The 26,412-nt window shown below is 31.3% G+C and overlaps 1 protein-coding gene across 2 annotated transcripts; it reads left to right on the top strand.

The window, feature by feature from the left end:
• Window positions 1-33: 33 nt before the first annotated feature.
• Window positions 34-25,077, top strand: LOC134701466 (actin-histidine N-methyltransferase-like). Of its 2 annotated transcripts, none has more exons than XM_063562621.1 (16): window positions 34-206; window positions 7,539-7,683; window positions 8,464-8,559; window positions 9,032-9,177; window positions 9,936-10,008; window positions 10,670-10,780; window positions 11,805-11,885; window positions 12,379-12,443; window positions 13,135-13,193; window positions 13,722-13,836; window positions 14,468-14,542; window positions 19,603-19,702; window positions 20,395-20,461; window positions 21,149-21,234; window positions 22,881-23,041; window positions 24,072-25,077. In XM_063562621.1, exons 2-16 carry the CDS (start codon window positions 7,566-7,568, stop codon window positions 24,258-24,260), a joined length of 1,542 nt encoding a protein of 513 aa, XP_063418691.1. In that variant the 5' UTR covers window positions 34-206; window positions 7,539-7,565; the 3' UTR covers window positions 24,261-25,077. The 2 variants fall into 2 exon arrangements, with proteins under 2 accessions (XP_063418691.1, XP_063418692.1); XM_063562622.1 differs by having other exon boundaries at window positions 37-210.
• Window positions 25,078-26,412: the final 1,335 nt, after the last annotated feature.

A 26,412-nucleotide genomic window follows, 5' to 3' on the forward strand; every position in this document is an offset into this window, starting at 1 on the left:
ATTTCATTTGGATTTAAAATAATCGGGAGATTTTCACGACATACGAAATGTGGTGACGTAGAACACAGCGGAAGTTGGAATTAGTGAGATACTGCTGAAATTTAATATCACATTGTCAGCTTGTGGTAAAAACGACCAGATCCTTTGCCAAATAGTGTTGCAGTTCAGTTGTCCAATTACAACTTTCATTCATTATTTCTTTACTGGTAGGTAAATTGTTTGTGAAGTCTCTCTTTTTTTACCAAACACATGGTGACATGCTTTAAAAAGGTATTGCCCATTTAAGGTAAATTTTAAGATCATTTACTTTGACTACAAAAACCGTACCAATGCTATTAAGAGAAATTTTGTCGTTAAAAAGAATAAGCCTTAACAAAATATGTTCTATTCATGTTCCAATATTGACTGTAAAAAATAATGAATTGAGAATCAGCAGGGGAAATGTAAGAATGTAACACTTCAAAGTACCATTTTGCCAAAATCTGTTTATGAAGGGTATACTTTAAACAGACGAACAATTGCATGATCCTAAGCAAAGATTTATTTCAGATATTTGTGACCACACCCTGCATGCCCTGCACTCTGCTACTCTGGGCATCAAATAATTGTTTATTTATCATCCACATCTTAGGGGTGTTGGTTTTTTTTGTTGAGTTTCAGTGTACATTGTGTATGTGATGATGTAATAGCAGACGTTTAGGCCTCAAGGAAAACTAAAGTCGCTTTGCTAGGGTTCAGGATATTTATTAATCAGTAACATAAAACACCCAACTTGTGGAGCAAGGTAGTTACTGTCGTGGCACAAACCAATTCAAATGTACATACTGGTATATCACACAGTGATATCTTTATAACAGCTTACAAGTTGTCAAAATGTCAAGTCTGTCAATACAAATAGAATCATTACTATTCTTTCAAACTATAAGTTCTCAAACACTTCAATGGCTACTGGACATATACGTCTGCCCATTTTGACTCCATTAGTCCTTCTAACTCAAAACAAAGAACCTCGGAACTGAGCAGTAAAACTTTAAACTAACCAATCAAATCCAAGTAATCAAGAATATTGTATGGAAACGTTACAGTGTAATTAAAGTTTATATGAAACAATCTGTTTTGAAGTTTTATTTATTATTAACATAATTATACATCTTTATTTTACAATTACAATATATACAAAATAAAGAGGCTACCACAATGACTTGTCAATGAGACAGCTAACAAATCTATAGAACAAATTATCTTCTTCCACAAGCTCATATATTATCTAAAAATTTATTTACAGTGTCTGAAAAAAATATTTACAAACAATAAATGAAGAATCAAAATTACAGATAAACTACATTTTTTATTGTACATGAACAAGTTATATAATCTGAACGCAATAAATAAACTATTAAAGGGAAACTTCGCAAAAAAATCAAAAATTGATATTATGTTCATTCTGTATAAAAATGCTCAAATTCATAGATATTAAAGTTTTATTCCGCTAGATAAGCGATCACCATCGGTTTTAAATTTAGAGTATCAATTCTCCGAGATCCGCCATCTTGTCTTCTTTCCCGATGAATAAAAACGATATGTCTATAAACCACAAAGAAACAAAGCTACAGTAACCGATGTAGTCGTAATTGCGTGTCGATATCTTGTCAAACGTACGGTTGTTTAATCCGACTAACTAACTTGATACGGAAAATATTCTTACTTTTTTTGAAATACCATGGTCTGTTGTTTTTTAAACTGTTGATATTGGAATTAGGTGAAAAGTCAAAGTTGAAATCATAATTAAGTGTTCCGTGAAAATTGTTTTCGAAAATCAAATTTGTTCATAATTCTTTAAAGTAATAAACTTTTTTCAAATATATTTTGATCTTCCCTCATCTGATCACCAGCATGGCTAAAGGTATTACTTCCAAAGGTATTGTGAGGGGTGTGAGGTGTCACGTCCAGGTATTCAAGCGATTTCCTGTCGGGCTTGCAAGTTCATGCATCGTTTCACTTCTGCAGGTATTGATCAGTGTACACGGCTGATAACTTATAACTTATAACTTTCCATTTTGAACTATCAGATGTATAATATACAGTTCTGTCTTACTTGTCATTACTAAACTCATACGCTTGTTTATAAATAACATTTCTGGTGTAAAGAATATAATTAATAAAAATATAAATAATACCCAAAAAATAAGATTTGATGAAATTAAAATCTATTTAAATATTTTTTCCAAGGGTGAATTTGGGAAAATGTAATATATAGTCATTGTCAATAGTGAAGGACAGATTGGAACAGACCAGAAATATTGATTTAAAAAAATGTACGCACTTGCCGACGATTCGTTTATACGACTGGATAGAAAGTTACGGAACAATAGCGCAATTTAAAATATATACGTGTATACATTGACCATAAGAAAAAAACATATATTTTGAATAAATAGGGGTTAAAGTGTTGTAAATAGACTAGTCCACGTATGCCAACAGTATGTAATCATTGAATGTCGATAGACTACAGTTGAATACCAAAAGAAGAAGAGAACCAATTTGATTTAAATACAGGTCGATGTATAACTTTTGCTTTGGTTCATTGAAGCTGTGGACCTAGGAAAATCACAGATTTATATTTCAATAAGATTGTTCTCAAACAAAGGAAGGAATTCGTCATCACAATTGTTATATATGCCACTGGACGAACACTAATTATCCCCAGGGGATGTAAATATTTTGCTGGGAAACTTTTGAGTATCAAAGTTTCAAATTAATTTCGGGATTTATTTTCTTTCTTGGTATTCAATAACAGAAAAAAGAATAAATTACTTGTTCGCTAAATAGGGGTATTCTTGTCAGATAAAAGAATTTTAGTTATATTTAAAAAATAGGGAAATATGACATTAAATTGGTTCTGTCTTTTTTTAAACATCGTTAAAACGATGTGTGTCTAAGGTGAACGCCACAAGAACCCTGTAATACTAGTACGAGAGTATAGCATGTAAATATTCCTTCTCAATAGTATGGTTGTATTGGAAATCTTTTCATACAGATTGACAACTCATTGTCCGATATGCATGTAATATTTGCCACATGACCCCCATAGTTCTTTCTACCATCATCACCTTATTCTTTGATATTGCTGTAAACATCGATGGTTCACACCTAAACAAAATGGGAGTAATGAACCTTCAGAGATTCTCCGTGTTATACACTTGTGAAATATATAGACGAAATTTCTGTATTGAAATGAATCTACATCTCACAAACAGGATTTTCAAATAACGATTTTGAGTAATCACCTTACAAACCAATATAAACGTATGGCAAGATATAACCATGAAGGAATTTAGTTTTTGTCAGACGCAAGAACTTATCACTATATCATAAACGTATACGTATATATATGCATACAGTTTCAAATATCAAGAACAAGCGGTCGATGTCGATAGTCTGTTTTCTAACTGTTCAGAGGTAGACATGTCACTTGTTCATTCTTGGAAGCCTTCATATTCCCCGTCTAACGATGGGAACTCTTTCTGATTGTGTTGACTATAAATGCGTGTATGGTAATTCTGTCGTTTATCTGTACAAGCGGTTGCATTTCCTCTCCTTTCCCAACAAACAAACGAACGAAACGCCACTAGTCTGATTTCTCTGGAGCTCATCCTCAATGGCTCTTATACGTCAGGAAACTTACATGTATACTTATAATGATTGTTACATGAACAACGATGTATGAACGAACTATTATAAATTCGTCAATATCTGTTATGTATGACTAAAATATAACTTTTATTACAACTACTGTATTACTTATTTGGATTATTCAACATTGCACAAATATTATCATAGAATTTTTAAAAAAATCCTCAAAAATTCTCAAAAGAAATAATGCCTTAGCTTAGATAATTGGTATTCTTTTCACAAAAAGTTCGTGTAAATGATTGTCAAATGAATTTAATTATGTAAGAATAAAATGTTAAAAAGAAACTAAAAAAAAATTATGCATGTTGTAGGTTGTATTTTTTTGTCAATTAAAAACTTTAAAATTGCAATAGTTTTATTAGCATTTAAACACAGCCAGATTTGAATACAAGTTAAGAAATTCCGGTAAAGTCAATGATATCAAACAGATGTACAATGGTATATCAAATTGGGTAATATTGCATTTAGTTTTTATTAAAGATTAAAACTACTATTTTTTGCTTCATATTTGAATCTTTACGCCAATTGCCGCTAAGAAAGTAATAAAAAATTGTTTCCTTTTATTTTTATACACTTTCGGAATTACGAATCAGAATTTTATTTTCAATTAATTTACACAATTTAATTATTGTATCTTTATTCTCATCGTGTATTAAATCTTAGTGTATTAACATCATGGCAGCATATACTCTTTCTAATCCTTTCTGTTTATCCTTTCCAAATAACAACATTTATACCTGTGTACGCTTGAACTCACACCTGCGGCTAAATAGCTACAAGGTAAACGAATTGACCTCAAGCCGAGAAATATACAGTGACCTTTACAAAATAATATACACACTCTGCTCAAACATTAGTTGCATTGAAATGATAATCAAAACAATAACGGTAAATAGAATTGAAATATTTTCAGTTCAATATCAGTAAAAATGTTCAATAAATATTTTATTAAAAAAATCTCAACAATAATTAATTAAATTTATTCAAAAACATTTACTAGAGATAATTTTATAGGAGTTTAATTCAATCAATACAAAACGGTACATATATGCATATTCACTTTCGTTCATTCTTATATTGTGGTTAATAACTTCGACCATTCGTCGGCTGTGCGCTTTTAATTACGTATATTGTCGATAAGCTATAAGAGTTAAACAGATTTTATTTTTTCCCAGAATTCAATAAATCGGGCTAATACGTCACGACCCACTCGAGAATTCAACCAAAAAAGTTACAAATACTTGATTTTCTCCGTTATTAGAAGGAATATAAATTTAAAACTTTGCAAATGTGTTTTTTATGTTAAGATGAACATGATTAGATGATAAGTAAAAAATCGTGGAATTTCCCTTTAATAAAATGACATATGAATAAATAAAATTGAGAATGGAAAAAGGGAATGTATTAAAGTGACAACAACCTGAACAAAAAGCAGACAAAGACCACCTATGGACCAATGAACAATGATGAAGGAAAGATTATTAATACTCTGACAAAAAAAAGCAAAATTAACTCTGTTGAAAATTATTGACACATTATTGATCTAATCAAAATGTTCCCATGAAATTGTGTGTATAGCCTTCCCAAAACACACCCAGATCTACAAATCATTCATTCTATTTTATCAAAGAGCAAGATTAAATTCCAGGGAGATCTCTGCTTTGAGTATCTTATGAGTTCTGAATCCCTCACACTGATTTAGGCAAGATGAAACTTTATAGTTGGTATACAGTGGCGGATCTAGTGGGGGGTCCAGTGGTTGGAACCCCCCTTTTTTTAGCTCACCTGGCCTTAAAGGCCATGTGAGCTTTTCTCATCACTTGGCGTCCGTCGTCGTCGTCTGTCGTCGTTAACAATTTTTCAAACATCTTCTCCTCTGAAACTACTGAATGGATTTGGATGAAACTTAGCATGATTGTTCCTTAGAGTATCCTGCACAAAGTGTGTGCTTCGATTTTTGATCCGTCAAAAAACATGGCCGCCATTACTTAAAATAGAACATATGGGTCAAATGCAGTTTTTGGCTTAAAAAACGAAAGCATTTAGAGCAAATCTGACAGGGGTATAAAATATTCATTAGCTCAAGATCTATCAGCCCTGAAATTTTCAGATGAATCAAACTATCCATTGTTGGGTTGCTGCCACTTAATTGGTAATTTTAAGGAAATTTTGCAGTTTTTGGTCATCATCTTGAATATTATTATAGATAAAGATAAACTGTAAACAGCAAAAATGATCAGCAAAGTAAGATCTACAAATAAGTTAATATGACCAAAATTGTCAATTGACCCCTAAAGGGGTTATTGTCCTTTAATGACAATTTTTCACAATTTGTTCATCATATTTGCTAACTTTAAAAAATGTTCTCCTCTGAAACTACTGAATGGATTTGGATGAAACTTAGCATGATTGTTCCTTAGATTATCCTGCACAAAGTGTGTGCTTAGATTTTTGATCCGTCAAAAAACATGGCCGCCGTTACTTAAAATAGAACATAGGGGTCAAATGCAGTTTTTGGCTTATATCTCAAAAACGAAAGCATTTAGAGCAAATCTGACAGGGGTAAAAATATTCATTAGCTCAAGATCTATCAGCCCTGAAATTTTCAGATGAATCAAACTATCCATTGTTGGGTTGCTGCCACTTAATTGGTAATTTTAAGGAAATTTTGCAGTTTTTGGTCATCATCTTGAATATTATTATAGATAAAGATAAACTGTAAACAGCAAAAATGATCAGCAAAGTAAGATCTACAAGTAAGTTAATATGACCAAAATTGTCAACTGACCCCTTAAGGGGTTATTGTCCTTAAATGACAATTTTTCACAATTTGTTCATCATATTTGCTAACTTTAAAAAATCTTCTCTTCTGAAACTACTGAATGGATTTGGATGAAACTTAGCATGATTGTTCCTTAGATTATCCTGCACAAAGTGTGTGCTTAGATTTTTGATCCATCAAAAAACATGGCCGCCGTTACTTAAAATAGAACATAGGGGTCAAATGCAGTTTTTGGCTTATATCTCAAAAATGAAAGCATTTAGAGCAAATCTGAGATGGGGTAAAAATGTTCATTAGGTCAATATTTATCAGCCCTGAACTTTTCAGATAACAACCCATTGTTGGGTTGCTGCCACTTAATTGGTAATTTTAAGGAAATTTTGCAGTTTTTGGTCATTATCTTGAATATTATTATAGATACAGATAAACTGTTAATAGCAAAAATGTTAAGCAAAGTAAGATCTACAAATAAATCAATTTGACCAAAATTGTCAATTGACCTCTTAAGGAGTTATTCCCCTTTAAAGACTTTTTTTCACAATTTGTTCATCATGTTGACTTACTTTAAAAAATCTTCTCCTTTGAAACTGCCTTTAAAAAATCTTCTCCTTTGAAACTGCTGTATCAATTTCAGCCAAACTTAGGCTAAATGAGTTTCAGAGTATCTAGTATAAATTTTATATTTCATTTCCTTATATGTCAAGAAACATAGCTCCTATGGCTAAAATAGAACATAGGAGAAAATGATTTTTTTTGCTTTTGAAGAAAATAGGACGATTCAAAGAACATTTAAATAAATTGAAAAGCCAAAATAATCATTGATGAGAGATTAAACCAAAAAAATTCAGGTGAGCGATTCAGGCTCTTGAGAGCCTCTTGTTTGGACAATCAATGGATTTGAATGGGGACATGTGGTTGATTCTATGGGTCAACCTTAAATGCCATCAGTGATTATGGGAAATGAAAAAAATGTCCTTGTATGTATTTATGCAATTGAATTTATTTGATTAAACTAAGTTTATATTTAGTTATATATAATGTACATGTACAAATGTATCTATAGGTTTAAGAGAGACGTGAATAATAAACAATGGGAAAGAAAAGTAAAAAGAATAAAGAAAAGCCAGCTGCAGTTTCTCCTGAACATAAGGAATTATCTAAAGGTGAAAAGAAAGAAGTCTTGGATACAGTTAATCAGCTGTTAGAAGGTAAATATTTTGTAACATCATGTACAACATAATTTTATATAGATATAGAAAGATGTGGTGTGAGTGCCAATGAGACAACTCTCCATATATATTCATGTAAATAGGCGATATGGTTGGGAGGGCAGTGAACTGATCATGAGGCTAAAATGAGTGGTCTAAAGAGTGGTCTAAAGAGTTAGACATGAAGATATGCAATTGGTGCTGTGGTGTATTAAAGGTGTGAGTTCAAATTTAAATTCCATTGAGGATAAAAAAGAGTGTCAGCATAAAAATATAATCTAACATTTTGGGTTTAATTTTCAGACTTATATATATAAAATAGGTCAATTGTTTTTGGCCAGATTGATTGATGTCTAAAGCCATTTTCAGCACAGTTAGTTATTTCCTGATGGTAAGTTTTTATGAGAATGCAAGCGAGAACCACAACCTTTGGTAGAAAACTGACAATCCTGGTCAATTAATATTGGAGTAAAAAGGCACCTACAACCAAGTCACAACCTCAGTGTTTACAGGCTAGTGATACTGTTTGACATCTTAGATACCTCAGCCATCTACGCCTTTCAAATCAATGAAACCTGTTAACAAAAAACAGAATTAATGTACATGTGAAGCGACTAACTACTGACAAATGTATAACTCAGGGATGATAGCAGGTTCTCAAGAAAGGTTATACATTTTTGTAATACAAAGAATGCAAATTTGTCATCCATTTTGAAACTGAATTGATCAAATATTTGTATATTATCAGCAAGTTTTTCACAACTATAACATACATTTCAGTTTGTTCTAATCCTGTGAATGCAGCTGGTCCAAAAGAGTTGGAGGAGTATATGAAGATCAAGGCTCTAGTTGAAAAAGTTATAGATTTACAATCAGGTTTGTTTAAATCTCTTCTCTCATTGGTTATACATTAATATTGGTCCCATGATTAGTTACCTTTCTCTAACTTTAGTTTCCTTGAACTAAATGTTTTGAAACAAACAACAACAAAAAGATCAAGTTTGAATTTGGGTTGCGTCACTGTTACCATTTTGAGTTTCCACCCTTTATAAATAGAAAAAAAATCTTAATTTTTTTGTTTCCGTTCTTTGACTTTAATTTGCCTCAACCAAATGTAAAGAAACTCATACACAATTTTTATTACAAATGTACCTCAAAACTCAGATTAAATTAAAAAATGGAGAAAAATAATTGATCATGTTAATAGTGTCCCCTTATAATGTTATATGCAAGGATTGGCAACATCTGTGTCCTATGGACACATTCTCCTTTTATGTTAATAGAAGTTAATCAGTACATAATTAATATTTATCCAGGCATGAAATAATGAGTTGTCTTTCATTTCTAGGTCTATGTACTCCTGCAGTAGACAGAGAGAAGAACTTCCCAGGATTTACAGAATGGTTACATAGTTATGGTGTAGAAACAAGTGTGGTTGATATAAATAACTTTCCTGGTTGTGGGTATGGCTTACAAGCCACCAAAGATCTCAAAGTAAGTAGTAAATTAATGAACATATAATAAAATTTAATTGATAGTTTTTGGAACTTTTATTTACACAATGGCAATATTTTAGTGATTGATGATAAATTTAATAAAATAATAAAATGATAAACAATTCATTATAAAAATATAAAAGAGCAGTAGTCATAGTTGTAGCCATGGCAAATTGTGCTTTTCAGGTAACAAAAAAAAAACCAACATGGAACTGAAATGGAACATGTTGTCCATGAAATATTGAATAAATTTTCTCAGCTACAAATGTATATTTTGATTACACTCCTTTTAAGTTTTGTGTGAATCTTTTTCTATTTTGTTTGTGCTATTTTCACATTTCCTGACCCTTGTGAGAAAAATATTTCTCCTCACTAGTGAAAAATCTGTTCTCGGCATATGATTGGTTGAAATTTTCTTGTTTTCTTCTGAATTTTCTTATTGTGACGTCATGAAAAAAGGCAACCATGCTTGATGACGTAATATCAAAAGTACACAACTTTCCTCAATTTAAAAGGAAGGATAAAAAAATCATAAGAGAAACAGATTCCACCACTGTAAATAGTGTATAAAGATATATCTCCGCTCTGAACAGTTAAATTTTAATTATTTAAAAAGCTTGACAAGCCTCACGCTTTAGATATTTAAATTTAACTGCCTTGAGTTGAGAAATATTGTAATACACTGGTTGAAGTTGTGGAATCTATATATAAATGTGTACATTTCAGAAGATTTACAAACTTTATTTCTTTTTCCAGGAAGCTGATCCATTTTTAACCATACCTAGAAAAGTCATGATGACAACACAAACAGCCAGAGATTCAGTATTGGGTAATATATACATATATATATATAGATTAGAGACTATTCCATTTGAACAACATGCCAGGAAGGCATAGAGGCTGTTTCGTTTAAACATGGTGCCCAGTAAGGCACTTTGAAAATGGAGTTACCTTCTGTAGATGCAAATTTAGAATGTCTCTTACACTTTCACTGTACAAAACTTTTATTTATGATACATTTGTACATGTAGATCTGCCTCTCATTTTATGATAGAAATTTGATAACTAAAACATTGAATAGTTAAAAAGATGTTGTTAACAGTGCATATAAAAAAAAAGATGTGGTATGATTGCCAATGAGATAACTGTCCACAAGAGACAAAAATGACACAGAAATTAACAACTACTGGTCACTGTATGGCCTTCAACAATGAGCTAAGTCCATACCGCATAGTCAGCTATAAATTGCTTTGAAATGACAATGTAAAACAGTGCATATCAGCTCATTTTTGAGGAAAAAAATTGTTCTGATTATATGAATGAATAGAAAGAGAAATATTAATGATGACACACTGAATAAAGCATAAACTTTTCTGATATTAACAATTATATTTTATATTTGTATTGATTATTGTTCAATATATTCAAATGATTTACTAATGAACAAAATATGATAATAAAAAAAAAGTACATGTCTATGTTTTTTATAGGACCATTAATTGGGCAAGATAAAATGTTACAAGCCATGCCAAGTATACTACTAGCCCTCCACCTGCTCTGTGAGAAGAAGATGCTTGAATCATTCTGGAAACCTTACATTGATATCCTTTTACATATTTTTTACTCAGCTGAAACTGTCAAGGTGAATTATTCATATAAAGCATTATATCATGAACATATACACTCTATTATGTTGGATAATATTTTGGAAACAACATAATAAACAAATAGCCTGTTTTTACTTTTATTTGACTTTTTCAATATAAAAACAATGACTTATCTCCCCTTTTCCATGCTAGGAAAATGTAAGATATATAGATTCTTACACTGCAACAAGTGTATTACGATATTTCTCCACTCGAGACAGTTAAATTTTATTATTTAAAGCGCGAGGCTTGCAGAAGAAATATCGTAATACACGAGTTATAGTGTCGGAATCTCTTTCTCTAATGCCTTTTATCGTTCTTTTTCAAAGATTTTCATAAAATTGTGCTCTTTATATACGACGTCATCAGGCAAGGTCGCCTTTTTTCATGACGTCACAATAGAAAAATTGAGAAGAAAACAAAACATTTTGACGTCATAATCAAATTTCGACTAATCATTTGCCGAGAACAGATTTTTCACTAGTGAGGAGAAATACTTTTCTCACACCGGTCAGGAAATGTGAAAATAGCACAAAAATTAGAGAAATAATTTATATCAAATAAAACTTTTGGTAATTTTTTACCATTACTCTTGTGAAAAAGATACAAAATATTTTGTATAGCATTTATCAAGTTAACGATTCAAGTCAGTTACAGACTTACACTGCTTTGGCTTTAAAATACAAGTTTTTCACCTTATATGCTTGCATATGTTGTTTTGATTTTAGAGAACATTGTTGTTCAGTTGAAAGTTTTTTGTAAAACCAAGAAATTTTGAGGTGAAATCATAGTATCCCTCATTCTCAAAAATTGAAGAAAAACTTTGGTCCTTACATTCCATAGTCCTATGTAAATTGATTGAATTAAGCTCTCGCCACAATATCGCCTATAACAACTATCAATTTAGTGTCCCAATACAAGTTGTTTCCTCCAACTTAAAACATAAAAAACATATACTTATAACCTTAACATATGATAAATGTATTACCAGATTCATATTGCACACCACTCTACTTTACAGAGGATGAAATTAAACTTCTAAAAGGCTCTCCTGTACAAAGTAAGTTATTATCTCCCTTGGCACAGGTAGGGTTATCTCCCATTAGTGCCAAGGTTCAGTTATCTATAGCCCAGTTTTGTTTTTAGAATCGTGCTAACATTTTGTTTAGAGGTTATTCTAAAAAAAATTCTTACAGCCTTGATGTAACGCAGTCATCTTTAAGGCAACAATACATCACTGTGTTCTGCTCTCATGGTCAGGTTGTGGAAAAAGATTTGGGAATTTTTTTTAAAGAAACACCTGGTGTCTTTTTAATAAACATGCTAAATATGCCATTACTCTTCGCACTACTTTGTATGCATGTTGACCAATTTAAGTGTCTGTGTTCTGTGAATCCACATCTGCATACTGGATCATCATAAATAACTACCGGTATTTATATTTCAGGTCAGGTTGTCATTGTAAATATTTTGAAATATACAGACACTTATTTTCATGCATGAAACAATAATGTTCCAGTGTTTTGATGTTTTATTTTACATTTATTTTCTAGGTGATTGTTATAATCAGTTGAAAAACATAGCCAGACAGTATGCCTACTTTTACAGATTATTTCAGGTAAGTAAATCCAACACATTTTAAAATGTCATTGTTTGTGGGGAAATCCTCTTTAGTGGGTCTCATTGTGGTCTAAGCGTGACGTGGGATTGCGGATTTTTTGTAAGTGTGACACGTGAAAGTCAAATTATTGTGTCGTGAAAATGGGAAATGAGGTCTAGCGGGACCTGGGAAATGACAAAAAAATTTGCTTACGTACATAGTGTAAGCGGGATACAGGAATCTGACAAAACAGTAAGCAGGATCCAGAATTGGAACTCCTCAATGGGACCCCCCTTTACAGGTACTCATTCTGACTCATATCTTGAAGTTTCATTCTCAGCTGTTCCAGATATATGTTTTGTATTGGTTTGTTGGTGAAGGGTGTACAACTGCTACTTATGGTCAAATATTTGCCTCCTTCTGGCTTGATATTGGGCGTTTTATAAGAAATTTTTAGTTTAAACACTTAGTTAATGCATTGAATTAATTATTTAAATTTCTTATTGAATTTGCATGCATCAACTTGTCACAACAAAATTAAAAAGTCAACATAGAAATATATCACCAGTATTATCATAATTATGTAATATGGAGCTTTACTTAACAAGTTGAAAGTTTATAGATACAGTGTGATTCAAGTAAAGAAGAACAAATCCATAGAAGTTTTTTGTTGCACTTTTTATCATCTTTTTGTATTGATTTATTGTAGAATTTGCCAGCAACATCAAAACTGCCAATTAAAGATTGTTTTACCTTTGAAGATTACAGGTGAGCCCTTTTTTTTTGACAATTTTTTATGATTTTTTTGAAAATAAAGTGTTATCAACTCAAGTTTATAGCTATTAGTATTTTATTTGTAATTTAAGGTAATTCTTTGATATTTACATAGGGGAGACAACTGGTCTTTTACAAGATATATAATAAGATTTTGAGTTTGTCACAATAGAGAGGCAAAGATACCAGAGGGACAGTCAAACTCATAGATCAAAAATAAACTGACAACGCCATGGCTAGAAAAGAAAAAGACAAACAGACAAGTAATAGTACACAAGACACAACATTTCAAACTAAATTTAGGCAAAATGAACCCATCCAAAAACTGGGGGTGATCTCAGGTGCTCCAGGAGGGTAAACAGATCCTGCTCCAAATGTGGCACCTGTTGTGTTGCTCATGTTTTTACAAATCCTGTAAAAAGTCTCATTCTGAACAAAATGTGTTCATGTAGTTAAAAAAATATTAATTATGACGAGTTTCCAATGTGATTTGTTCATGATTTCAACCAATGTTTTTTGCAGATGGGCAGTTTCTACAGTGATGACTAGACAAAATCAGATTCCAACACCAGATGGCAGTAAGATCACTTTTGGTCTGATACCAATGTGGGATATGTGTAATCATTGTAACGGAACAGTAAGTTTGACTGAATGCTCTTTGATTTAAATAGGTGATCTTTTACACATCCCAAGTTATAAAAAAATATATTTGAAAACAAAGCTTTAACAGGGTTCTCACATAGGCTAGTGCACAAGTTCTGGACTCATCATTTTCAAAACGGGTGAGTCCAAAGATGCATCAAGTTTATAAACTTTGTATCAACTGAGCACAAATATCTGTACTCAAAAACTAAAAATGATTTAGACTTTTTGTCATTTCCTGGCTATATTTTTTCCATGGGGACTGAAATAAGTTATGATATAGCAATAAAATTTCATTTAAAAATGCAGGACTTGCCATGGTGAAAAATGAAAAGTCCCTGGACTTCCCTTCAAAAATCCTTTTTAAATGAGAACCTTGGCTTTACTAATGATCAAACAATTTGATAGAATTGACAACTTCTTAGGTTCTTTTTATGGGACAGCCCAGAATTATTGGTTAGATTAAACTAGCTCCAATTCAAAAGCGAGTTGTTCTTGTTAGAGGTAGAGTTTAGCAGGCCATCACATAAAATTTGTATTGGATTACAATGTTTCTCATTTGTATGTTGCTATTATTTTATATAATTGAATAAAGAAATCATTGTTTTATGACAATCTATTTTTAGATAACAACAGATTATAACATGGAATCAGACTGCAGTGACTGTTTTGCCTTGAAGGAATTTAAACAAGGTGAACAGGTGAGTAAATTAGTAATTTGGGAAGAACAAATATTTGAGGTCAGCACTGATATTATCTTTGATTTTTTTGTACAGATGAGGTGATTTGAAAAATCATTATAATGCTAAAGTAAATGGTTTTCTGGTCAGGTTGTTGTTGCTTAGTTTTTAAAGGCAGTGCTTTAAGACCTGACTTTTAAGTCATGAGGTTCATCTTTTCATACTCAATCTATGCTGGGGGTCTTTTGGCCAGAAATAGATCCGGAAATGTTCGAATTTCTCCTCTTCTTTTTATGGTATGATATGGTTTTTGTTTCTTTCATTTACATTGGGGACTAAAGAAACGATCAGTGTGTATTGTTCGTTTTATAGAACTTGTTATTAGTGTGTATTTTGCATTATAAGCAGTCAACCTGACTACAAACTATCATTATTTGTATATTCCGTGAGGAAAGAGGTCGGGTCAATTTCAAGTGTTATCTGACATATAAAGATTCTTTAATTATTTCAGACGTTGATATAACAATGAAAAGTCGACTGAACATGATTAATATTGCATCTTCTATAATTCAAAGCGGAATTCGGTTTATGAACGAGAAACCGTAAAGCGTTTTCAATTTCGGTATTAGTTATGCATGTTGTCTACGTATTATCCTGGTTCCCGGTACTACGTTCCGAGTATTAGCTATTTGATATATTTGATGTGTAACATTACAATCGGGTACCAGCCAATCTACGTGTGTATGTGTACATGATTTTCCGCGAAAATGACCGACTTAAAAAATAGTCCATAAACGTTCTGTATAATGATATGCAAATTCATAATTAATCGTAACTTTTTTTATCTTTGTATAATTAATATATCAAAATGCATTCCACAAAATTGAAAATAGCATTATTTTACTAGGATTTCTCATATTTTTTTCACTTCCGGGCGCAGTAATACGTATGTTTTGAAGTAGCTCGAAGAATTTGACAAAGTGAATTGAGAAGGAAACGGATAGATATACGTCCTTGCTATCAGGTAAAACAATTTAAATGTACAGAACAAACACATTTTCTTCACACAAATAGTACAGACTTAAGCTTTTTATTACGTAGCTTATACACGACTAGTCAAGTGTTTAAACAACGGCGGTGACCTACAAGGTACGGGTCATACTGGGTCAAGTCTAAATATGTAAACATATCCACGTGCTATTAGGTAGAACGCATCGTAATGCAATATCTACAATTTTTCCTCCTTTATACATCGTTTAACCAGATATATTTCTCCTTTTTACATCGTTTAACCAGATTTATTTCTTTTTCAAATACACTTAAACACGGGTTGTATGTACGTATCTTTTCTAGGGTTTTCTTGTCCTTATTAAAGTTCATTTGTTGATGTTTAAATATTTTTGAACGACTGAACACAGGAGTGAATGAATGCAACAATTATATATACTGAAGACTTGGACTGTACAATGATAGTGTACATATATCATACTGATAATTATTCTAGCAGTAATTATGTTAATTTAGGATGTAATGTCTAATGACAGGAATTCATGAGCTATGCCTCCGGCTTTCTGAAAAAAATATCAATGACAATGTAAACAGGAACAAAACATTGACACGAATGATGCTCTCTTCTATGTTATATAGTTATTTAGGTATATGTGTTGCACAAGTTTCAATTAAACTTAAGTTATAAAACTTTTTTTCAGGGCACAAACCCACTTTAAAGAGACTTGTCTACTGCCATACCCATCCTATTTTCATGCACCATTTGCAAGCAAGAGACTGAATGGTTTGCAAAATTAAAAATCAGGACGGTGTCCAATTAAAACAAAAGAACTAAACTGGATGAATATTGTAGGAGAAATCCAGAGGAAAGTTTTGATTTGTGAAATTGGTTTTCCTGAAAAGTCATTCATCCTAGCCTGCAGAAAGGAACTATAACTGTCCACCACCAACTGACAAGCTAATGTTGAGCTTCACATTATGGAATTACTCAAATACCATCAATGTCTATGTTTTCAGCACAGATTTCACAACTTATGACACAGCTGTGCTTTTTTTATACCTGTCAAAGAGTTGTATACTAAATTTTATTTTTTTTATCAATAAATATATATTATATTAATTGTGTCATCTAAGAACTTGTATTTTGCCAAAAGATGTATACTAGTGAATGAAAGTGGTGCAGTTCATTTTGCTTTGGTATATAGAATTGAATTACAATTGTTCATGTTATTGGAATGCATATAAAAATAAGGAGATGTGGTACAATGTATATGATATTTAGTGAGTTTATCAAGCAAAAGTGAATAAGAAATAGGTATAAGCAGTTACAGGTACTACTGTACAATCTCAAACAATGAGAAAAACTCAAACCGTAAAGAGAATTTCATATTTACAAGTAAGTTTTGTTTTTGCATTGAATAATTTTCTTCTATTGTTTTAATTGCAAATATGGGAAGTGGTTAAAATGCTAATGAGACAGCTGTTATGGCCACAGAGCCTTAATTGAAAACTTCTTTTTCATTCATACCGGTAGATTTTGCCTGGAGTTAGAAACATATCTGCCAACTTTTCAAATGCACATGGGGGTTTTACGTGAAAGATGGTTCATATAGTCATACAAAACCTTCAAGGGTGCCTTCAAATGGAAGCAGGACAAGTCGCCCCACTGGCTAATCGCCCCACTTTTTAAAAAAACACCACAAACTGATTTATCAAATCGTCCCACATGTGAAATTGGTTAAATCATCTTTAATATTACTCCTTCCAACTCACCTTACATGTGAAATTGGTTAAATCATGTTAAATCAGGGTTCTCGCTAAGGATTTTTGAAGGCGAGTCCAGGGACTCGTCATTTTTGGCCACGGTGAGTCATGGTAACTGTGTTCAGTTTATACCAAATATTTCAATATTGATGTATATGTGGACTCACCAGTTTTGAAAATGGTGAGTCCAGACAGGTTTTGATGAGTCCAGGACTCATGGACTTGCCTAGCGAGAACCCTGTTTAATATTACTCCTGCCAACTCGCCCTACTTATAAAAAAACGGTAATTTTTAGATTAATATATATATAAATAATTAAAAATAAAAACTCGCACAACTTTAATGAAAACTAATCTACACAGAATACAATCAAACCGAAAATTAATTTAATTACTATTATTGATATATACGGAAATTAAAATTCTAAAAAAAAACAGATTGTTGAAGAATAAATGTAAGTTTTGAAGCTTAGTTATTTGCATAACAATTGAAAAGAAACCTGTTAATTGTATCATAATGCAATATAAGGAATTGAACTTATATTCAATGGGATAACATCTTTTTCCATACGTGGGGCGAGTTGGCATTACTTAATTCATCCTGGTTAATAATATATTTATCTAGATTTTACCAATTTCCATTAGGTGGGACCAGTTGGCAGGAGTAATATTAACAGAATTTAACTTATATACAACGGGATAACATCTTTTTACATAAGTGGGGCGAGTTGGCATTACTAAATTCTTCCTGGTTAATAATATATTTATCTAGATATTATCGTTTTCTATTAGGTGGGGCGAGTTGGCAGGAGTAATATTAACGGGATTTAACACAGTTCACAAGTGGGGCGATTTGGTAATCCAGGTTGGGGCGAGTTAGTGAAAAAGTGGGGCTATTTGCTAATGGGGCGATTGTCATGGATTCCCTTCAAATATATTCTTATGTGGTTTTTGGCTTCTTCTTGCATTAACAAGCTTATAGCCATTGTTGAATTAATTGTTTTCTTTAAATAGTCGACAAAATTGCTCTTACAAAATTTCCATTTGGGAGCCTCGAGCTCGATGGGGGAAATACTCTGCAAATACTGACAGTTGGCAGGTATGGTCATCAAAAAAGTTGACATGTTTCTATGTACATTTACCATTATGTTACTTGATGATCTTGCTATACACACAGTACAGAGACTAGTCAATCTTTGTGAACTATTTTTTATGGGAGTCATAGAATATGCGTACACAATCAATAATTAAAAATAGTCTATTTATATTGAAAAGGAAAAGTTCTTATATGTCTAAAGAAGAGGGACGAAAGACACCAAAGGGACAGTCAAACTCATAAATTTAAAGCAAACTGACAAGGCCATGGCTAAAAATGCATTTCATGGCGAGGCACAGAAAATATACTGTAAACAGTAGACTATAGATATAGGTGAACTAGGTACAAAAGAACTCTAAATCTTAAATTCTACAAACCACCTCTGTTCTATGGAAGATAATGATATAACTGGACTAGAAATACACACAACCTGTAATTAACTGCCTTTACAGCGCTTTCGCGCTTTGATTAATAATGTTCTGTGTTGCGTTTTGGCTTTTCATGGTACTTTTTCTTTTGCCATAGCATTTTCAATTTGTCTTCACCTTTCTTAAAGTTTGAATATCCCTTGGGTATCTTCAACCTCTCTATTTACAATTTTTAAAGTGTGTTGTATGAACTTCCGTTCTGCATGGTTCTCAAATATATGAAAAAGTTCAATTTTAGTATCAGCTTAAATTCTTTATATTTTACTGCAATATATTGATTAAATGTATTTTACTGCAATATATTGATTAAATGATAATGACATAGTTTATTTTTTATGTTTTCTCTTATTTTTGAGATATTGAGATAAGACGTGGCACGGTACTTGTCTATCCCAAATTCATGTATTTGGTTTTCATGTTATATTTGTTATTCTCGTGGTGTTTTGTCTGATGCTTGGTCCGTTTCTGTGTGTGTTACATTTCGGTGTTATGTCGTTGTCCTGATTTTGTTTTTTGTCCATGGATTTATGAGTTTTGAACAGCGGTATACTACTGTTGCCTTTATTTACCTATTTCATGAACAAGTGTTTTTATTGATGACATACTGTACTTATTTATGACATAGTTTTTGTATTGATGACATTATGTACTTTTTTATGATATCACTAAACATAGTTCCTGTGTTCTAATTTGCCACTATAAAGTTTATATATCAAATGAACAGACTTATAGTTTATAAATCTTTCTGTGTTATAAGAACTATAGATTCCTCTTTTGGTTTTTCAGATCAGTATATTTTACGGGGCCAGATCTAATGCAGAGTTACTAGTACATAATGGATTTGTTTACCCTGAGAATGATATGGATAGAACAGCTATTAAATTAGGTATAATTCATGGGATAACAAAGTTAAAAACTACTACATGTATAATATCTTCTGCACAGATAACAGGGGCAGATCCAACCATTTTAAAAAGGGGGGTTCCAACTATATGCTCCCATTCAAATGCATTGATCATTAAAAAAAAAGGGGGGGTTCCAACCCCGGAACCACCTTTGGATCAGCCAATGGATAATACCTCACATTTAAGTGTTCTTTTTACAGACTGGATAAAAAATCCTAAATTGACAAAAGCACTGAGGTGCAAAATAAAAAAAAGAAAAGCTATTTTATAGATTCAATGTTGCAGTTTGTAAAGAGAATAATATGCTAAACCTGTATTGTTAAAAGTTTTTATTTAACAATGAAAGCTTTCAAAAGTTTTCAACAACAATGATATTTTGTAACTCATCAAATTATATATAGATTTAAACCAAATTTTGCATAAGATCTATCCATGAAAATTAGTACACACAAAAATAACTGAATTCTCAGTACAGTAGAAATTCATACAATTTTGTGTTTATTTCTTTTTATTTATTTTAAAGAAAATTCCAGAGGCATCTTTTTCCCTGCCTAAAATTCTAATTTTTTCAATGCTTATACTTATTCTTATGTTATCATAATTTTAATGCTGGAGACGATTACATATTACATCTTTAAAATGTCTGATTATATTCTAATAAGTTTTTTTTCAGGAATTAGTAAAAGTGATAGCCTCATTGACAAAAAGACCAAATTATTAACAGCTCTTGGTTTAGCTCCGTAAGTAAAGATTAAAATTTTAATAGATATTAAAACCCGAAGAATGTACTTAACTTCATTTAACAGATTAAAACGACAGTTCAAGAGAGTTGAAAACAGAAAGAAAGTGCCCATAAATTATTTGTACTCGGGAAGAAAAATGTCAAGTTGAACAGGGTTAATAAGGTCTTTGTTAGTCTTGTATTATTTTAATTTTGGTTTCTTGTGTACAATTTGGAAATTAGTATAGCATTCATTATCACTGAACTAGTATATATTTGTTTAGGGGCCAGCTGAAGGACACCTCCGGATGCGGGAAATTCCCGTTTCATTGAAGACCTGTTGGTGACCTTCCAATGTTGTTTTTTCTATGGTTGGGTTGATGTCTCTTTGATACATTCCCCATTTCCATTCTCAATTTTATTGCTTTCATGCTTTATTATGACTCCACTTAGAACATATATGTTTTGAGTCAACCATGAAAAAAGAATATAGTTTATAAATTATTGACACAATATCAAAACACAAACAAGAAAAAAAAAATAGGAACAGAGCTTTTATTGCTGTTCTTCATCTGAAAGACACAGCCAAACTTACATCAAAGAGCAAACACTATCACCTCACTTCAAGCTTAAGACATCATGTAGTTAGTACACTCTATTTACTAAATTATAAATACTGATAAAGGAATTGCATTATATATTTTAGGTCCAGAATGTTCTTTATTTACTCAGGGGAGATCCCTGTAGATCCACACCTTGTATCTTTTCTTAGAGTATTTAATATGACAGAAGGTAAGTGTTATATATTTACATTTTGGAGGATAACCCATAATGTTTTATTTTATCATTAGGTGATATGTAGAATAACCATACACTGTCTCGAAATATCAATGTTATTTGAACAAGGCTTAGAAACAGGTAGAAAGCAAGGCTGTGCCGAGCATTTCTACCTGTTTCGAGCCGAGTACAAATAACAAATTGATATTTCGAGACAATGTATGGTTATTCTTGATATACTGCAACTCTTAAAATGTTCTAAATGAAGTATTTTGGGTAAAAAACATCATATCTTATTTGAAGCGGACGACGTTAAATTTCCGCGAACCTGTATGTTTTATTGACGTCATAAATAAAACTCTAAGGAAACCCATTGTCAATGTCATAAACAAGGTGATAGACGGTCATGGACTGTATATGACATATGAATATACAGTCAATGCAATTTGACTGCTTAAATAGCACAGCTACAGTCATGACAGTATATATTTGAATATTGTTTTCTTTTTCCATCATCAAATTTAGAAATACAACATTAGATTTTGGGTATATTTGCATACTATCATGTGGGTAAATACACCCCTAACTTAGCCTTATATGGAGATATGGGTTGGATGCCCAGTATTATATCTCAGTGGACATGTATTTTTAGATTATGGTCGAGACTTACTAAAATGTCTCATTGTAGAGTTAATAAAAAGGTTTTCTTATGGGGCAATAGATGCTGTAATAGTAAATTTAAAAATTGGAATTATAGAGTCAATGTGAAATTTAAAGAAATGGATATGGAGTTTTTATGTAATACTGATTTTTCTATTGATAAAAATACAATCAAACAAATTGAAAAGGAAAATTTTTGTAGATATAAAGAGAAGTGGTACTCTGACTTAATGTACAATGAAAGAAGTAAATTGCGAACGTATAGAATGTTTAAGCAATGTTTTAATAGAGAAAAATATTTATGTATTAATATGCCTGGAAAATATAAGAGTGCATATGCTAAATTTAGATGTGGTGTTGCACCTCTGAGAATAGAAACCGGCCGATATGAAGGCATTATGGTTGACAATAGATTATGTTTTAATGAGTAATGTAAGAAAAATAACTTTATTGAAGATGAGAAACATGTCTTAATTAACTGCCCAGTATATGCAGATTTACGAGCTATTTTATTTAGACATGCTAGCTCTTTTAATTGTGATTTTGTTAATTTGTCTGATGATGATAAATTCAAATTTTTATTCACTGATGAAAATGTGTGTTACTTTTTAGCCAAAATCTGCTATGATGTATTATTAAAAAGAAAAGGTATTTTATATAATTGTAGATAATAATGTGTTTAGTAGAAATTTTATAGTCTCTCATAACTCTTTTTAGAGTGGCTCATGTTGTTTTAAATATTACTGTAATTTTATAAATGTATAAATGTATGTCAATTTTGAGGTGAGACTCTAATAAAGTATTTGTCTTGTCTTGTCTTGTCTTGTATGGTAAATTATCAAATGCAATTAAGGAAAGATATATGTCCTGAAGACTTCAATTTACATATTTGTTTTCTTTAATGCAGACTTTTTTCTATACTATAAAAACCATATGGAATTCAATATTTATTTCGTAAACGTAAAATGTTTCAAACATATATATTGCTAATATTATTGTAGATGAAATCTCGTGTTATGACTGTGAGAACATGTCAGAAGAGGATCTAGAAAAGATGGGGGATGTCAACACACCAATAAATGGAGAGAATGAGGAAAAATTGTGGAAATTCTTAGAAACTAGACTGGCATTGCTACTAAGAGCATATGATACCACAGCTGAGGTATGATAGTGTTATTATCCCCCCATTTTATTATTATAATAGAACAGAAGGATATCAAGAAACTTTCTATCTTCATTGACCAAATGTTTGTCTAGATACTAGGATGTTGGTAAGAATTTAAAATATGACATTCTAATTATATTGTTACTTTAGGAAATGAAATTAATTAATATAATCAAAATATGATTTTTGTTGATGTCTATAAAAGATATTCTATATTATCAGTTTTTTTTAATTTTCTTTTGACCTTTCTTTGAGTCAGTTTTCTATATCAAGCTCCTTGAGTGGTATTAGAGTTTTTCTCACAACTGAGAAAACTAAAAGAAAATTGGACCCAATTTCTGAGAATGAGGGATAAACAAAAAAATGACAATCTATGATAGTTACCTTTACAACTTTAGGAAGAGACTGATTTCATTGAGCCACATCTGCATTGAAACCAAACAAAGTTGGAAATAATATGTTATATGACCTGTAAATGTAGTGTTTTATAGTTCTTTAATTTGCCTTTGAAACATTCTTAATAACCCAATTAGGAGACCATTATCTATCTGTGTCTTACCCCCTTTTGCACATTCTCAATTGTCCAATGCCCACACTATTTAAAAAGTCTTTGTTTCACACTTGGTGTGATTTAATCGCCATCTTCTTGTAAATGTTTATGTTATCATTAAACTTATCATAGATACCAGAACTAATTTTTGAATATACCCCAGACACGTGTTTCGTCTTCAAAAGACTCATGAGTGTTGTTCGACTCCAAAAAAGTTAAAAAGGCCAAATAAAGTACGAAGTTGAAGAGCATTTAGGACCAAAATTCCTATTAGTTTTGCCCAATCCAGCTTAGTAATCTATGCATGAGGAAGAAAAGCCTTAGTATTTCAAAAATTCTAAATTGTAAACAGTTTATTTATAAATATAACCATATCAATGATAACTCATGTCAGCACATAAAGTGCTGACTACTGGGCTATTGTTTCTTACACATTTTTCTTTCTACTGTATATAATATATTCTTTGTTAATTGCAGGAGGATGAAAATGTGTTAAAGGAAGCTGGTATAACAGACAATAAACTATTTATAATACAGTTAAGGAGATGTGAGAAACTTATTCTGCAACATGCTGTCCAATTTGCTACAGAGAAAAAAGGTGACATTGTTCAAAGTTCAAAGGACAACAAACAGACTGAATATAAAGAAAAAGATGTGGAATCTTAAGATTTTCTTTTTTAAAAATGTACTGCATTTTAAAACATATCTAATATGGAAAGATTGGAAGATACAAATACTTTTAAAGTGCTTTAATTTATTGATTCGAATTTCTCAATGATAGTGGAAAATAACTTTCCAGAATTTAGAAAATTCATTTTTTCATATTTTGCAAATGCAAAAAAATAAAATGAAAGGATAATATGCATTTTGTTGGGAAACAAAATCTCTAATAAGATTTGTATCCCAAAAATTAAACCACTTACAGTGAAACCGTATACATGTATTAATTACTTAGAAGAACAAAATTACTAGAACAAAACAAATTAATTCAAAACAGGTTTCTCTGTGTTTTTGTTCTTTTTATGTTTTTTGTTTTTTTTATTATTTTGCATCTGGAGATGATGATTGTGTATATCTCGCTAAAAATGCTCTTTTTTAGTTGGCATTGTAATCATGATAAAAAAAAATATATACAAATAGTGGGTTCATTAGAATAAGAAATGTAGTATGCCAGAATGTGAATGAAAAAGTATGTACTAGAATGTTGTACTAGAATATATGTTAAACAATATTTCCTCTCAAATATCTCATCCAATATCTTTGTTTAATTATTTTTTATTTAGGTTTGACATTTTTGTCTGTTTATTCAAAATATTTCAATTAAACTTATTTTTTTCCAATGTAAGATTAAGCTTAACTTCAGTTAATTTTATACATGAACAAATGTGACTTTATATGCATTTAATAAAACAATACTGTATTTGAAGTTTGGAGAGGACTTCGAATAAGGCATCTTTTGATCACACAAATTCTCTTGCATTCACCTGCAATATTTTATGTCCAACAATGAGTAAATTTTCCATTTATTAGTTTCAGGAAGAATCTCGAAATAAGAGCTATTTCCTCAAATCATGAATTGCAACCATGAATAAAAGTATTTTAGAGTATTTTGATATTTGTGTCAAAGTGGATTGTTATAATGATTGTGCAATAATTTTAATGAAGGAATTGTATAATAAAATATTTGCTTCAATATCTGTGTTTAAAATTTGTTTTTCTTAACATTTACAAGAAGAAAGAAGGAACTGACTTTGTGAAGTCACTTAAGGTGGTACCTAACACTACAGGGAGATAACTCTGTAAAATCAGCTAAACATTTTAATAACGTAGTGTTGTTACAGGAATATTAAGCTTCTCAATGATCAAAATAAGTGTTTGTCAAACTGCTATATAACCAGTGTAATTTTAAAACAAGCAAACAATATACATCTAGTAATCAACTGTTCTCTTCTGATCATAAAGACCTAAATGGCCAAGTGGTTTAAGTTGTGCTACTACTGTAATCACTAGCCAATCAAAACTGAGATTTTGAGTTAGAACAACTCCCTTGCAGATGCATTCTACACCAATCTGAATTGACTAGGATTGTTAGATATCCGTGGTCATTAGTTTTCATGAAGTTTCCCGAGAATTGAGAGTCGTTTTAAAAATCTAATAACTCACTTATCTAGACGAATAAACCTTTAATATTTTGGAAATATGCTTATTTATCTAGGATGAACATAATATCAAATTTTATTTTTTTTGCGAATTTTCACTTTAAGGCCAGTTGTTTTCCCCAGCCACTCATGCTTCCTTTACCAATTAGAAATGTCCGCAACGAAATAGTCCAAAAATGGTGCATACAAGTGGTGTTTAAACATCAACAATCATTCATTCTTATGGTCATAACTATCGACTTCATTCAGATAGACCAGTCTTTCCTCTTTTGCTGTATGCTTCTCTACTGCAACAAACCTGCATGGCTATTTTACTCTTAGACATTTATATTGTATTTCAATTTATAATTCATAAAATACTTCGAAAAACCTTAGCTGCAAACACAATGAATGTAACTGAGGAAGAAAAGGGGACAGCATACCAAGTTTTATGATTCTCCTTTGACTTACAATTGGTGGTTTTTCTGGAATTGACACTAACATAATGAAAGAGCTATGAAAAGTCCATGACTCTTTCAACCACCTATTTAGGAGGAGGTTCATGCTAAAAGTAATCAAAAATGAAAATGAAGTAAATTGTACTGTTATACCACTGTCCCAGGTTATGGGCAGGGTTGGGATCCCGCTAACATGTTTAACCCCGCCACATTATTTATGTA

Source organism: Mytilus trossulus, unplaced genomic scaffold (genome assembly GCF_036588685.1).
Source record: "Mytilus trossulus isolate FHL-02 unplaced genomic scaffold, PNRI_Mtr1.1.1.hap1 h1tg000244l__unscaffolded, whole genome shotgun sequence".
NCBI lineage: Eukaryota > Metazoa > Mollusca > Bivalvia > Mytilida > Mytilidae > Mytilus > Mytilus trossulus.